This window comes from Colobus angolensis, unplaced genomic scaffold, assembly GCF_000951035.1.
Source record: "Colobus angolensis palliatus isolate OR3802 unplaced genomic scaffold, Cang.pa_1.0 Scaffold57, whole genome shotgun sequence".
Lineage (NCBI taxonomy): Eukaryota > Metazoa > Chordata > Mammalia > Primates > Cercopithecidae > Colobus > Colobus angolensis.
The window spans coordinates 1,419,621-1,435,836 of NW_012119265.1; the positions used below are offsets into that span (position 1 = coordinate 1,419,621).

At 37.6% G+C, this 16,216-nt stretch overlaps 1 protein-coding gene across 4 annotated transcripts in view; it reads right to left on the reverse strand.

Moving 5' to 3' along the window:
- Nucleotides 1-16,216, reverse strand: part of DDHD1 (DDHD domain containing 1) — a 120,340-nt gene that overhangs the window by 11,162 nt on the left and 92,962 nt on the right. For all 4 annotated transcript variants that reach the window (XM_011961816.1, XM_011961814.1, XM_011961815.1 and 1 more), the window contains 4 exons: nt 8,331-8,593; nt 6,521-6,596; nt 3,884-4,033; nt 479-731 (listed from right to left, as the gene is read on the reverse strand). In XM_011961816.1, the coding sequence (XP_011817206.1) occupies nt 479-731; nt 3,884-4,033; nt 6,521-6,596; nt 8,331-8,593 (742 nt within the window). The remainder of the gene's footprint in view (nt 1-478; nt 732-3,883; nt 4,034-6,520; nt 6,597-8,330; nt 8,594-16,216) is intronic.

The window sequence follows — 16,216 nt, forward strand, 5'->3', positions numbered from 1 at the left end:
CAGCCAAATATTGTGCTAGTACTGGAGATCATTCAAAGAAAGATTAAACATCCTTGTTGCCCTCAGGAATCACATAGTTTGAGAGACTTTTAGAATAGATCAGATAACTGGTTGGTAGGGAGCACCCTCTGACACAAGTGCTTTCTTATTTCACAGATGAGCAAGTAGAGCATTAAAAACTGTATTATTTGCTCAAGATCTCGCAGCAAGTGGTAGGATCAAGATTAAAACGAGGAACTTAGAACAGCTTTTACTGGTCCATCCAGCTATCTCATATTCTAAAACTATAAGATCTGATCTAATCAGAGAACGTTAGAGCTTTTTGGGCCTCAAATATGAACATTGGGAGGGTAGTTAATTCTAGACACAGGGATTAACTATTGGGAGTTTCCTAATACATAGAATGCTTCTAGCCCCCAAACTTTATATCTATAAAAGTGCTTATATGCATAGATAAGGAAAACTTAAGATAAATTACCTAGTATGCTTGCTTTGCCTATATTTGTTATAGATTCTCCATAGTGTCTGCGGGACAAGACTGGTGAGGTCACAGGGCTTGGTATGGTTGAAATGCCTTCATTCTCTGAAACTGAGGTAGATTCTTTAGCTGGGTTGAGGAAGCTTGGCTTCATATGTTCATAAGGTAGAGGATTTGAAGTATTGTACCAGTGGATCTGGACAGGTGAAATGTTGCTGTAGTGTTTCAGTATTAATGGTTCTAATCTATAAGCCTTGATTAAAAAAAAAAATTCAAAGAAACACAGCATTAAAGCACAATGCTTGGATTTTAATAAACTATTCTTACTCTATTGCATGCTACATAAGCCTCAGAGACGGAATTTAATTAAAAAACAATAGTTATTTCAAACATGTATTTCTATTTGTTCACTGTTAATATACAGTTGGTCTAATGATGAGATTATGAAAAACAGTCTAGACTAATAATGTCTATCAATTTTTCAGAGAAATATTTTCATTATGTTCTGATATGTAACAATTAGATTTATTTAGTCTCATGAGCAAAGTTGAAGTAGTAGATGGTAATCCTGGGAAACAGCAAATAAGGTCAACTTTTAATATTTTAGGAGCTCTATTTTAGCTCTATTTTAAAATAGATTGATATAGTAACAGCATAAATCAGATGCCAGCATAAGAGCATCTGTCTGATGTGAAGTAGCGATGAGACAGCAGAAAAGGCAATGGATATGGCATCAGCATCCCCCAAATTCATATTCTGGCTTCTACCACTTATTTTTTAATTTACATTTTTCGAAAATTTTATTTTTTAAGATGGAGATAGGGTCTCACCATGGTGCCCAGACTGGTCTTGAACTCCTGGGCTCAGGCAATCCTCCCATCTCAACCTCCCAAAGTGTTAGGATAACAGGCACGAGCCACTGCGCCCGGCCTCTGTCACTTATTAATCGCATGATGCTTGTCAAGTCACTAGGTCTCGGAGCCCTTAGTAGAAAGGAGGTAACACTTCCTTTCTTTTTTCTTTTTTCTTTTTTTTTTCTGTGATGGAGTCTCACTCTGTCGCCCATGCTGGAGTGCAGTGGCGTGATCTCGGCTCACTGCAACCTCTGTTCCTGGGTTCACGCCATTCTCCTGCCTCAGCCTCCCCAACAGCTGGGACTACAGGCGCCCACCAACATGCCCGGCTAATTTTTTTTTTTTGTATTTTTAGTAGAGACGGGGTTTCACCATGTTAGCCAGGATGGTCTTGATCTCCTGACCTCGTGATCCGCCCACCTCGGCCTCTCAAAGTGCTGGGATTACAGGCGTGAGCCACGGCGCCTGGCCAACACTTCTTTTTTTTTTTGAGGCGGAGTCTCGCTCTGTCGCCTGGGCTGGAGTGCAGTGGCACAGTCTCGGCTCACTGCAAGCTCTGCCTCCCAGGTTCACGCCATTCTCCTGCCTCAGCCTCCCAAGTAGCTGGGACTACAGGCGCCCGCCACCTCGCCCGGCTAGTTTTTGTATTTTTAGTAGAGACGAGGTTTCACCGTGTTAGCCAGGATGGTCTCGATCTCCCGACCTCGTGATCCGCCCGTCTCGGCCTCCCAAAGTGCCGGGATTACAGGCTTGAGCCACCGCGCCCGGCCAACACTTCCTTTCTTACAGAGATGTGAGAAAGAACAGATAACATTTGTAAAAACTGCCTTGCACCTTTCTGACATAAACTATTTAACAAAGTATTAATTTTTAAAAAAATCACAGAGAAAGTATAAAATGAATAATAAAAACGTATGAGTTTGGACCCTCCTTTAAAGTTACAACAAAGTTTAAGATATACAAAGGACAGGGCTCAGAGCAGACCTATGGACTGAAATTCACTTTCAAGTTACGAGACAATGAATAAAATGAGTATATGTTGATAAAATGCTTATTGTCTAGCTGGGTGTATATATATATTTTACTTAATCCTAACAATCCTAGAAGGCAAAATATTATTATCTACATCATACTGATAAGATATAGTCTCAGAAATAACTTGGATTGTGCAGTTTGTATTTGAATCTTATATAAACTTCCAGTTCAGTGAAGTCAATATAGCAGTTTTAAGTCTTTATATGGGAGATTTTCTAAAATTCAAATGGTTAGTCAATGTTATATTTATTTGGTATTAGCTAAAAGGATCCTTTAAAAGACTTTCCACAATTATATAAAGCTCTTTTTTCAGAGAATAAATGCCATTTAAAATAGTTTAATATTCAGTTAAACCAGCCTTGTCCCAAAGAAGTTTTAAGGGGACATTTTTCTTGTTTAAAAAGCTTACTTGGCATTACACTGTTTACCAGGATGCAAGGTTCTTCCATTAAAAAAAATATTTACAGCATAAACATAACAGAGAATAGAAAAATCCAACATTTTACAATTCTATTAGGCTATAATAAAGTTTTATTTTGATGTTTAATATTTGAATATTTTCATTTTTCAGAGAGTCTACAAAACACATTCCAATATTGTAGCATATTTTAGATAAAAAAGTATTTAGAGCAGGATTTTTAAGATTTATGGTTTCTAGGTTACTGGTATTACAATTGGTTAAGGTTTGAAAGTCCAGTAGACTCCTGTCTCTTGTATTAATTGTCTGGGAATAATATTTTTACATTACATTCCTGTACTACAAGTGCAACATAACCAGACCATCTCTAAGGTATTTTATCTCATGAGCTCTAAATTAACCAAAACACATGTTTAATAATCAGATAAATGAAGTGTTATTCGTTAATTCCATGGCACCTTGTAAGATGTCTTAGATAGATTTTTATTTTTTGGAGATGGAGTCTCACTGTGTTGCCCAGGCTGGAGTGCAGTGGCACAATCTCAGCTAACCGCAACCTCTGCATCCCAGGTTTAAGCGATACTATTGCCTCAGTCTCCGGAGTAGCTAGGATTACAGCCATGCCCAGCTAATTTTTTGTATTTCAGTAGAGACGAAGTTTCACCATGTTGCCCAAGCTAGTCTCGAACTTGAGCTCAGGCAATCCGCCTGCCTTGGCCTCCCAAAGTGCTGGGATTATAGCCATGAACACCGTGCCTGGCTTTTTTTTTTTTTTTTTGAGATGGAGTCTCACTACTCTGTCACCCAAGCTGCAGTGCAGTGGCATGATCCTGGCTCATTCCAACCTCCACCTCCCAGGTTCAAGTGATTCTCCTGCCTTACAGGCACGCACTACCATGCCCACCTAATTTTTTGTATTTTTAGTATAGACGAAGTTTCACCATGTTGGTCAGGCTGGTCTTGAAGTCCTGACCTCTGGTGATCTGCCCGCCTCAGCCTCCCAAAGTGCTGGGATTACAGGCATGAGCCACAGCTGGTAAGATTCTTTTTAGGAACAATTTGACATTGAGAAAAAAAAGAGTCTATATTGCAACTCACCACTGGATCTGTAGGATGAAAAATATTTAGTAACCGGTTACAAATCTCTCTAGGCAAAATATGGTCTTGACTTCCAGTATTTCCTGGGCGGATGCCACGCAACGCCAAGAAAACTGCTAATGGGGATCCCATACAGAAGAAATTCTCAACCTAAAATGATAAAGTCATCTTAAAGTTTAAAAATGGTGAAGTGTTATTTTTCAACAAAATTTGGGCATAACAGTATATGGCAAAATACAAATAATAAAATTATCTCTGAGTATATTCATTTTTAATAAGAGTTATCCAGATGGGCTCTGCTACCCATTAACTATTCTAGAATAATCTATTTCCATGAGATACTTCATTATCTTTAAATCTAATGCAAGTTGAATAAAAGGAAGACAAGGATCATTTTCTTTAATATTTGTATACACTAATCAAATATTTATTGAGGTACTACTTTGTGCGAAGTAATACGCTAGGTGCTGTGATGGATATAAAGACCAATAAGGCACAGCTTCTGCACCCAAAGTTTACAGTCCTGTGGGTAAAGCAGAATAAAATACGTGCATAACAGAGGGAAAGAATGCTTTAAGAGAGTGAAAAAAATAATTCCAACTTTGAAGGCTTTACAGAGGAGGTAGCATTTGCATTGGCCAGTAAAAGACGAAAAAGCTTTCTACAGCTGAGGCTGGATATTGGTGCTGGAAAGAATAACATTCCAGACTGATAGAACCAAGTGAACTAAAGCCAAGGTGGGAAATAACTTGGTTTATTTTATTTCATTATTATTTTTTGAGACTCTGTCACTCAGGCTGGAGTGCAGTGGTGGTGCGATCTCAGCTCACTGCAAGCTCTGCCTCCAGGGTTCACGCGGTTCTCCTGCCTCAGCCTCCCGAGGAGCTGGGACCACAGACGCCCTCCACCGCGCCCGGCTAATTTTTTTTTTGTATTTTTAGTAGAGACGGGGTTTTACCGTGTTAGTCAGGATAGTCTCGATCTCCTGACCTCGTGATCCGCCCGCCTTGGCCTCCCAAAGTGTAGGGATTACAGGCGTGAGCCACCGTGCCCGGCCATAACCTGGTTTATTTTTGAGAATAAAAAGTCTGATAGGCTGGGTGCCCTGGCTCACGCTTGTAATCCCAGCACTTTGGGAGGCCGAGATGGGTGGATCACAAGATCAGGAGTTCGAGACCAGCCTAGCCAACATGGTGAAACCCCATCTCTACTAAAAATACAAAAATTAGCTGGGCGTGGTGGCAGGCGCCTGTACAACCAGCTACTCGGGAGGCTGAGGCAGGAGAATCGCTTGAACTGGAGAGGCAGAGGTTGCAGTGAGCCAAGATCACGCTGCTGCACTCCAGCCTGGGCGACAGAGCAAAAAAAAAAAAGTAATGATGATAGAGATGAAACTCAAATTCTACAATGGGATTACTCCAAAGACCATACTCTTATGGCTTTTAAAAATATGTTATAACTTACCATATGGTTTTAAATGTATGGTGTGCGTGCGTGTGTGTGTGTGTGTCTGTGTGTGTATGTGTATATCTTAAACACTTTGTAAGTAATGGAGATAGATTCAATTAAAAAACTTCTGATGTTTTAAAGCAATTTCTACATCATTCCACATCTTAACCTGTGTAAGTTTTTGTGATAAAAGAAACACATTTCAAGAAGAGGCAATATAGTATACTAGACATGAGCAAATATTCAACAGGAAATGAGTATTAGGAAACTTATGACATTTCCCATTTAACACTGCAAACAAGTTATTTGTTATCCAGCTACAGGGTATGTCCTTTCTAATAGTCTAGTCAGTGCTGATACCTCTGCCACATTTTCCTAAAACACTGCTTTCAACAGGTAATTATGATACTTAAAAACCCTGCAAAGCTTCCCAATGCCCATATCAAATACAAGTTCATTATTTCTAGCTATTCCTGCTCTCTTACTGTCTCCTTGTTCTGACTCCTGTATATTCTAGCTAAATTAAGTTTGCTCGCCCAGCTCCAAGCTAACCCTGTGCACCTCTGTCTTGTGCTTTTGTCATATATTGTTCATCCACTGAAATGCCAGCTTTCCATCCCTGGAATCATTACTCATATACTTCCTCTGATTTTTTCTCACCACTGAGCAACTAGGTGGTCATTATGATTTCTTAATTCTAAATAGTAAATATTTCTCATCAGTCTCTATTTTTCTTTACCACTATTCTAGATTAGTTGATGTTTCTTAGGGTATATGAAGCTACACCCCTCCATGCCTCTGTTTATGCCATTCCTCTTACACAGAATAGCATCTCTCCTTTCTTTCCCTTGGCAATATCTAACTTACTGAGACCAAGTACAAATATCACTCCTTTGTAAACTTTTGCAGGCAAAGTTAGAACCTTCTTCTGGTACATACATTATTCTGTATACTGATAATAGCATTAATAATACTGTGTTGTACAACCTGAGGACTGGGGAACTGACTTGTCTATTCTTTTCTTTTTACAACCAGAAACTAGCAGTGTCCAACATACAGTATATGTTGAATAAATATTTATTTTGAAAGGACAATAAACTTTCAATTTGAATCCTAACGGCATATTTCAAACGACGTTAAAAAAAAATACTGAGATCAATGTTGAAGAACACATTGCTCTTTCCTTACCTTAAATTTTAAGGCAGGTGTTTGTGTCATAGATGATGCTTTCAATCCATGCAGCCGTTCTTCTATTTCTTTCAGCCTAAGAAGGGGTATGAGATTACATACACACACATATTTATAATTTCATAAATATTAGATGCTTGCTAGCTTACTAAGGTATAAAGATGCAGATGATGATGGCCCATTATCTCTCACATTAATCCTGGTTGACAGTATTTAATAAATTTCTCTGCCACAGTACAGAAAGTGTATAAAAATTTATGAAATAATTAGTAAAAGTACCCCCAGTTGTCATGATACCTGCTGTTAATGGCTTTTTTTGTAGTAAAATGTGAGTCACATACAAGCACATATACACCTTTAAAAAATTATACCAAATGGTTAATACCATATATACTGTTCTATCTCTCTTTTCTATACTTAAGACTTCAGAGATCTTTTCATTTCATTGCCTCCTGACCTACTTCAATTTTTTTTTAACAACTATGACTGTCCAAAATACAGGTGAACCATAGTCTAACCCTTCTCTGTAATGAACATCATTTTCAATTACAACGTTTCATAGCTACTTACATTTAGTAAACTATGGAATTAAGTTATTATTATTATTATTATTATTTTAAAGCTATAGTTGGCCAGGTGCAGTAGCTCGTGTCTGGAATTCCAGCACTTTGGGAGGCTCAGGTGGGTGGATCACTTAAGGTCAGGAGTTCAAGACCAGTCTGGCCAACATGGTGAAACCTCATCTCTACTAAAAATATAAAAATGAGCTGGGTGTGGTAGCAGATGCCTGTAATTCCAGCTACTGGGGAGGCGAGGACAGGAGAATCACTTGAACCTGGAAGACAGAGGTTGTAGTGAGCTGAGATTGTGCCACTGCACTCCAGCCTGGGCAACGGAGCAAGACTCCGTCTCCAAAAAAAAAAAAATCTGTTATTTTCCATGCTTTTTTTTTTTTTAAGTTTTACTGGATTTATACATCTAAAATGCTGCTCCAAGTCTTGCCAAACATGACATTTTATTTCAAAACTATCAATTATTTTGACACTATAATATTTATGTGTCTAGCCTATGGTACTTAATAAGATTCTAAATGAAATCTTTAGTTAACATCTATAAGACAAAAACGAAACGAGTAAAACTTTTAGTCAATTGGCACATTTGTTTTAATATGCCAGTAAATTATCAAAATGAATGATTTTTCATTGTTATATTAGAATTAATCAGATAAAGAAAACACAGAAGATAAGGCATGTAACTAGAGATGAAGATAGGAATGTAGCAAATAATTAAAAGATAGCATCGGGAAGGCCAAAAATGATTAAATAATTATAAAATCTATTTATAATTATATAACACACATAATGATGTTTATATATAACATATGTATAAAAATATATTTGCCAAAAAAAGTGCTTAAACATTATTTTCAGAACAATAAGAAAGGCAGAAACCCACCTCAAAAGGCCAGTAAAACTATAAAAGATTATAAACTGGTAAACATTATCAATAAGGATTCTATGCAGTGACTAAGCTTGGAATAAGTTTTAAATTTCACTCCTAACAAATTGTGAAGAAAAGATGAAAGGAAAACAAGGAGAATAACAAAAGAATTTATTTTATGCTACAGGAAAATGCATGTAATTAGGACGAAAATCAACAGTCTCTAGCTTGATTACGCATGCTATGTAGTAATCGTTGCATCCTGAACAATGCATTATTTCTTTATCATGAAATTCTTAGTTTTCTCCTAAGAGGTTTGGTAATTCCATAAAGACATTTAAAAATTTTTCAAAAGATTAGGATATTTTACCGTCGTTTTGTTATATAGAGTTCATCAAGAAGATGTCGTTCTTCATAGCTCATCCATCGTTCATCAGGCAACTCTTCTTCCTTTTGCAGCAACTGTTCATAGAGTCGAACTGGATTCCAGCCAGTCATTATGTCATAAGTAATTACACATCCCAAGGAATGTGATACTATTGAGACTTTACCCCCTTTTTCTTCAAAGTCTGGATTCCGAGAACAGAAAAGGGAATATAATCGATTCAGCTCTTGCTGAAGGCCTTTAACTAGCTGTTTGAAATAAGAAAACATTATCATATTAGAGTTGTCATTGACTACTATACACTTATTCTAAACTCAAATACATTGAGGTAGAAAAACATACATTACTGATTAAACATACCTGGTTATTAAAATTAACTTAGGTCTTTCAAAATCTTGCAGGAATGAAGTAAGGTATACATACTATTATAATCCATATCATCACTAAGAATATAAGCAGATATTACATAGATCCTTTTGTAGTCCTTAAACCTAAAACTGTATAGGCCAGTAGTTCCATAGATTAAAAAAAAACAAAAAAACAAAGTTCTGCGCAGATACTAGTAAGATTTTCAAAGACCCCTGTAAATTTCTTTGTTGTTGTAACTTACCCACATGCAGTTCTAAATTTTTGTACCTTGCAGTTTTTAGTCAGTAAATTTTAGAAAATGAGTATCTGGGCTTATGCTGATAGGTATACTAACATATTATAAATTATTGTGCTTTTAGATAGAGTAATGTAATAAAAGGCCACTGTATGAAGAAAAAACTAAAGTTGATCTACTGGATATTTCAAAATTCCCACTAAGTTGGCAATACAGATATAAAAGTAAAAAGTTGCTTTCTATATCTGGAAAGCAGGGCTATTTTAAGTTCAGAGGTTAATAATATGGGGAGTATTTTCATAATTTTTCTTTGTAAAACTGCTTTCTTTGAAATTAAGCTTTAACAAATATTACTGAAATATTCCATAAAGTCAGAATAAGGTTCTCTTGTTACTCAAACCCATCCTGGGCCCTGACCTGAGTTTTAAGGCAGTCTTATCTTCTTCCTACCACTGCTTACTTCTATTTGATTATGAATTTCCTGCTGGATGTTCAATTTCTCATTTCAGTACTTCTTAATATATCAGCTGCTACTCTGACATATAAATATTAGTTATTTGTTGCTTCCATTTTCAAGCTTGTTACTATGTCTCAAGAGAAAACTAGCCACTATCAACTTTTATTGAAAATTCTTTATCTGCTGACACAACCTGAAAATCATTCTTTATGTACTTTATGATTGGCAGGGTTAGCAGTGACATGAATAAAGGGATGATGGTCTCTGTTGACATCTCAGAGCTTCACAACGCAATACTGGTTAAAGCTAAAGGTCTAGTCAAAGCTCTGAAACTATCATGTCTGATGAAATATATTCAGCTGATGAAGAAAGAAAAGGAAAAGACAAGCTTGAAGCATGTGGAAGGATGATAAGCTGCCTTTTCTCTAGGGAGAAATGCCAAGGTTTTATTTTAATTAGACTCTTTTTTTCATCAGGAAGTAAAAAAGAATTACATGCTTTAGTGCAATGGTTCTCCAATTTCTAACATGCATCAGAATAACCCGGAAGGCTTGTTAAATACAGATTTCTAGGTACCATCCCAGACTTTTTGATCCCGAAGTGCTGAGATGTGGCCTGGGAATTTGCATTTCATTATGCCCCCAGAAGATGTTGATGCTACTGGCCTGAGGACCACACCTTAGAAACTACTGATTTAATGGCAATGTACATAAATATCTTCTAAGACATGAGTTGTAAGGAAAACTCTAATTAATATAGTTTCAGGAATATGCAGTGTGAAATACTATATTGCTGTTTGAAGGAAGCTATAATATGCTTTGGATTTGGCTTTGATAACAATATCAACCAATCCCTAAAATTTCATTATTTCCCTGATTTACAATCTACATGAGGTAGGTACAGAGAAGGCTAACGCTTAGATAAAATAATTTCCTTTAAAAGCAACAGTTCTTAATTGTTTTTATTTTTGAAGACCTTGATTTTAAGACTTGTACCACGTAAATCTCAAAGCACTAACAGATACATACTTTAGTACTCTGACAAAACATACTCAATCTTTTTGTTTTTATAAAATACCAGCCTACTCCCATATTAAAGTTTTTTTTTAAAAAGGAAATAAATAACACTACCAGTAATTAACCTATTTCATATTCAAAAATTTTAAAACATCTCTCACTACACCAAATACTTCATTAGTTTGGCAATCATATATGGGTAAAAAAACAAGATCAAATTATCTAAGGCAGAGAAAGTCCTATTTGATACTAAAATATTTCACTATGGAATGAGGCATAGCACAGTTTCTGAAGAGCTGATGATGTCATCTGTTTTAATAATTACACACTTGAATAGAAATGGCCTTTGTATTTCCTTATTAGAGCATATCTGAATATGGTAGCATTTTCTTTTTCTACTGCTTATGCATATATATGGGACATCTGTGGTCAGACATTATGATTCTAAAAGCCAACTTTTTAAACAGCTTTGTACTACCTCTAAATGCTTCTGTACCTCATCTGCTCATCAGTGAAAGGAGAAATTCATATCTATATTGTATCCAACAAGTTTACTCTAATTGGAATTTTTTTTTTCTTTTCCTTCTCGTTTCTGATCCAATTATATCCTCCCAGTTAGGATCCCTTTGTGACCAAGTGTATTCATTTGGGACATCTCAGCCAAGATTAACAATATACCCTGGGATCTTAACTTTATTATCTATTAGATCTATAATATGATCTAATCAAGTCAGCAAACCTCTTACACAGTAAGCACTGGATAGCTTTTTAAAAGTTTAAAACAATTTCTAATTTCCATGACCACTGCTCAAGAGTAAAAATTTATGAAGGAAATGAACGTGAGGAGGAAAAACCAGGGAGTTTCAAAGAGTTGAGACCAAACACACAAAATATGGCTGAGGAATAGAGTTAGTCCTTTGCTCTCCCTGCTTCAAGAAATTGTGATGAGAAAATGTAATTTAGAGAGTTCTAGTCATATACATCAATTATATAATTCAAATAATGTCAAGATACAGCTAGGACAATTCTCTATATAATTCTTCATTTTTAAAAGCTACTGAAAAGAGAGTTCAGATTTACACAAGACGTACAGTTCTCTCTGGATTTCTTGTGTTACTTTAGGGTTGAAGTAAGGGCCAAAGGCTCTCTGATGATCTCTTGATAGTCTGAAATTAATTTTTTTGGTTGATTTTTTTTAAACTGGTCCTCAGAAAGTCATCTGAGAAGTACTGATTGATATACACAACTCTTCCCCTAACCATGACTTTTCAGGAATTATTAGGAAAATCATTAATTAGGGTTCTCCCATGAGCATGTAAGACTGTGAGAGTTAAAAGGGACCTCAGCGATGATCTAATTTAAACTGCTGTGAAGCTAGGAGTCCCTTCAGTAGCATCCCTGAGAAGTGGTCACTCAGTCTCTACTTTAGTGCATATCTCCATTTTTAAAGTGTCCACTTCTATCTTTAGAGACAGCTTTGTTACTACAAAGCTCCGTACAGTAAACAAACATGTTCCTTCCCATATTTTCTATCCACTGACCTTTACTTTTTAGAGTTAACAGAATAAGTCTATTAAAACTATGGTGGCCCTTGAAATACATAAATACAAATATACACAGAATCAATCATAACTTGAATGTCTAAGGACCATGAATTGTACTGGAAACTTTATACACATTTCATCTTTAATCCTAATGACAAACTTTATCAGTACATATTTTATCCCATTTTATAAGTGCGGAAGCTAAGAAAGTGAGAAATTTGATCTAAGAACACAGAGCTGGTTAAGTGGTAGGTTTTGTTGTTGTCGTTGTTTTTGCTTTTTTTAGATGAAGTTTCCCTCTGTCACCCAGGCTGGAGTGTAGTGGTGCGATCTCGGCTCACCGCAACCTCCGCCTCCCAGGTTCAAGTGATTCTCCTGCCTCAGCCTCCTAAGTAGCTGAGATTACAGGTGTGCACCACCATGCCTGGCTAATTTTTGTATTTTTAGTGGAGGCGGGGTTTCACCATGTTGGTCAGGCTGGTCTCGAATTCCTGACCTCAAGTGATCCGCCTGCCTTGGCTTCCTAAAGTGCTGGGATTATAGAAGTGGCAGGCTTTGAATCTCCATCTATTTGACTACAAAGGCTCAGAGAAGAAGGGGGGAAAAGGCTCTTTAAAATGTCTCACAAATAAACCAAACAAGGTTCATTCACCAGGCATGTGACTTACTCGAAATCATTCCTTCCCTAAGGAAACATATACTTTTAAATAATTTATCCTAGAATATTGCCTAACACCAATCTCATATTAATAGATTTTAATTTACAGAATCAACTTCTCTTTTTTAAAAATAGGAATATGCCAGGCACAGTGGCTCACACCTGTAACCCCAGCACTTTGGAAGGCCGAGGTGGGAGGATCACTTGAAGTCAGGAGTTCAAGACCAGCCTGGGTAACATGGTGAAACCCTGTCTTTACTAAAAACACAAAAACTGGCTGGGTGTATTGGTGCGTGCCTATAGCCCCAGCTATTCAGGAGGCTGAGGCATAAGAATCACTTGAGGCCAGAAGATGGAGGCTGCAGTGAGCTGATATCCTACCATTGCACTCTGGCCTCTGTGATACCCTGTCTCCAAAAAAAAAAAAAAAAAAAAAAGTTTGCCCTCCTCTCACTTAGGAAGCATCCCTTTTGTTCTTCACAATGCCTTAAGCAGTGTTTTCCCAGAATTCCTGGGATAGTATCAACTAGGGGAACTGTTAAAAATACAAAATCACAGGCTCCATCTCAGAACTACCAAATGAGAATCTCTGGGAGATCTTTTTTTTTTTTTTAAATGAGATGGGCTCTCCCTCTGTGGCCCAGGCTGGAGTGCAATGGCGTGACCTCGGCTAACTGCAACCTCCGCCTCCTGGGTTCAAGAGATTCTTCTGCCTTGCCCTCACGAGTAGCTGGGACTACAGGTGCCTGTCACCATGCCTGGCTAATTTTTCTATTTTTAGTAGAGACAGAGTTTTGCCATGTTGGCCAGGCTGGTCTGAACTTCCAGCCTCAAGTGATCTGCCCGTCTTGGCCTCCCAAAGTGCTGGGATTACTAGCATAAGCCACCATGTCCGGCCTCTTTTCTTTTTTTTGAGACGAAGTCTCGCTCTGTCACCCAGGCTGGAGTGCAGTGGTGCGATCTCGGCTCACTGCAAGCTCCGCCTCCCGGGTTCATGCCATTCTCCTGCCTCAGCCTCCCAAGTAGCTGGGATTACAGGCACTTGCCACCACGCACGGCTAATTTTGTATTTTTAGTAGAGACGGAGTTTCTCCATATTGATCAGGTTGGTCTCAAACTCCCAGCCTAAGGTGATTCACCTGCCTCGGCCTCCCAAAGTGTTGGAATTATAGGTGTAAGCCACCGAGCCTGGCCTGGCCTCTTCTCATTTGAAAATAATTTCAAATATATAAAATGTTGCAAAATAAAAATAACACAAAGATCACTCATATAACCTTTACCCAGGTTCACATATTGTTAGCATTGTATCCCACTTCCTTTATTCACTTGTTCTGTTTCTATGATAAACATATAAACCCTCACCTTTTTTGAGAATCATTTGAGGATATATTATATATGTCACGGTCTTTTACCCCTAAATTCTTCAATTTAGATATGGCATTAGCTACATGTCTCTTTAGCATCCTTTAATCAGGAACATTTTCCGCAGCCACTCTGCCTTTATGATACTGATTTTCTTTTTCTTTTTTTTTTGAGATGGGGTCTCACTCTGTCACCCAGGTTAGAGTACAGTGGTGTGAGAACAGCTCACTGCAGCCTCGACCTCCCAGGCTCAAGGAATCCTTCCCGGCCTCAGCATTCCGAGTAGCTGGGACTACAGGCCCAAACTACCATACATGGCTAATTTTTAAAAAATTATTTTTGGTAGAGACGGGGTCTGGCTATGTTGTCCAGGCTGGTTTAGAACTCCAGGCCTCAAATGATCCTCCTACCTTGGCCTCACAAAGGGCTGGGATTACAGGCATGTGCCACTGAACCCAGCCTGATAATGATATTTTTAAAGAATACAGTGTCATTCCTGCTTTTCATTACAACATCCTCATTTTTGTGTTTGTCTGATGTTTCCTCATTGTCAGAATACTGTATAAGTGATGTGTTCTCCTCTGTGTGTCATATCCAGAGGTGCATAATGTCCATCTGCTCCTCAGGAATACCCAGTTTAGGTATTGCTTGAGTTCTCCAGTGTATAATTATTGTTGCTCTTTCTTAAATGAATAACCAGTTTGTGGGGATATATTTTATGACCATGTAAATATCCTGCTCCTCATCAAAATACTGCCTTCAATTTAGTATCTATTGATGATTTGTGTCCAGTCTTCTCTTACCTGATCCTACCATGATAGCTGCAAAACGGTTTTCCAACTCCAGGATTCCCTCAATCAGTTGGCCTTTGGCATTCTACTGTAAGCAAGGATTCTCCTTTCTCCCCATGTATTTATTTATAGTCAATATGAACTTATAATAATTTTTTCAATGATTTATAAATAATACTTTTGGTGCTCAAATTGTTCCAGATTTGGCCAGTGAGAGCTGCTTAATTTGGCCCTGTGTTCCTGTGACCTACCCCATAATTCTTTTGAGCATCTTCCTACCTTCTGTCATAACAAGTTGTTCCAGCCCCAGAATCAGCCATTTTCCTGAGGAACCCTGATTTTCCTCAGTGGGAAATAATAGCACTAGAGGAAGAGATCTGGGTGCTAGATGTGCTCGGTTAGGGTGTCTTTGCTTATTGGCCACTTCAGTGGGCAAGGTTAGGAAGTACATGCATGAACAGGCATACCCTGTTTTATGGCACTTTGTAGACACTGCATTTACATTGAAGGTTTGTGGCAGCCCTGCACTGAGTAAATCTACTGTTGCCACTTTTCCAACAGTGCTCACTTCATGTCTGTGTGTATTTTATAGCAATAAAGTATTTTTAAATTAAGGTATGTATACTTGTTTAGACATAATGCTGTTGCACACTTAACAGACTACAGTATAGCATAACCATAATTTTCTATGCACTGGGAAACCAAAAAATTTGCATGACTTGCTTTATTGTTTTTATTGCTTTATTGTTACATTCACTTTGTTGTAGTGGTCTGAAAGCAAATCTACAGTATCTCTGAGGTATGCCTGTATATATACATATTCACCTACATATATAAGTACTCACAACACACATGCATATTTTAGAAATTGTTGAATTTACAATGATACCCTCAAATTCCAGTACCCACCACCCCCACCCTGGGTTTATTTTTGCTGTTATTTTTAATGAGTATAGAAATTATTCTCATCAGGGATGTTTGAAAATCACTGCTAAAGATTGCTGATGAATTTCAGTCACAAGTTCTCATGCTCTCCCATGAAATTCATTTGGATCAAAAGACAAACTAATTCAAAGGACTAGGTGTTCCCTTTGCCCCCCATTTATCATAGCCATTGGTTCCCTCTTCCTACTATCTATTTTATTCAGTTCCATTCTGAGGACAATTATCTTTCCACATATAAGAGCATTACAGAAAGTGACCATTTGTTCAGTTACCACTAGCCAATGACCAGAGCTTTAAGCCCTCTTAGGGGTACCACCAATCATACATATGCAGGTATGTGTATGCGTATGGTAACATGCGCTCTGATATCCTCCTCCCTGCACTCTCACTGGTTTCACTTCTAATATTATAGTCTGCGCTATACAACTCCAGAAGGGAATCGTAAACATACCAAAAATTTACAAGTATAATTCATTATTTTCCTTATGTTCTAC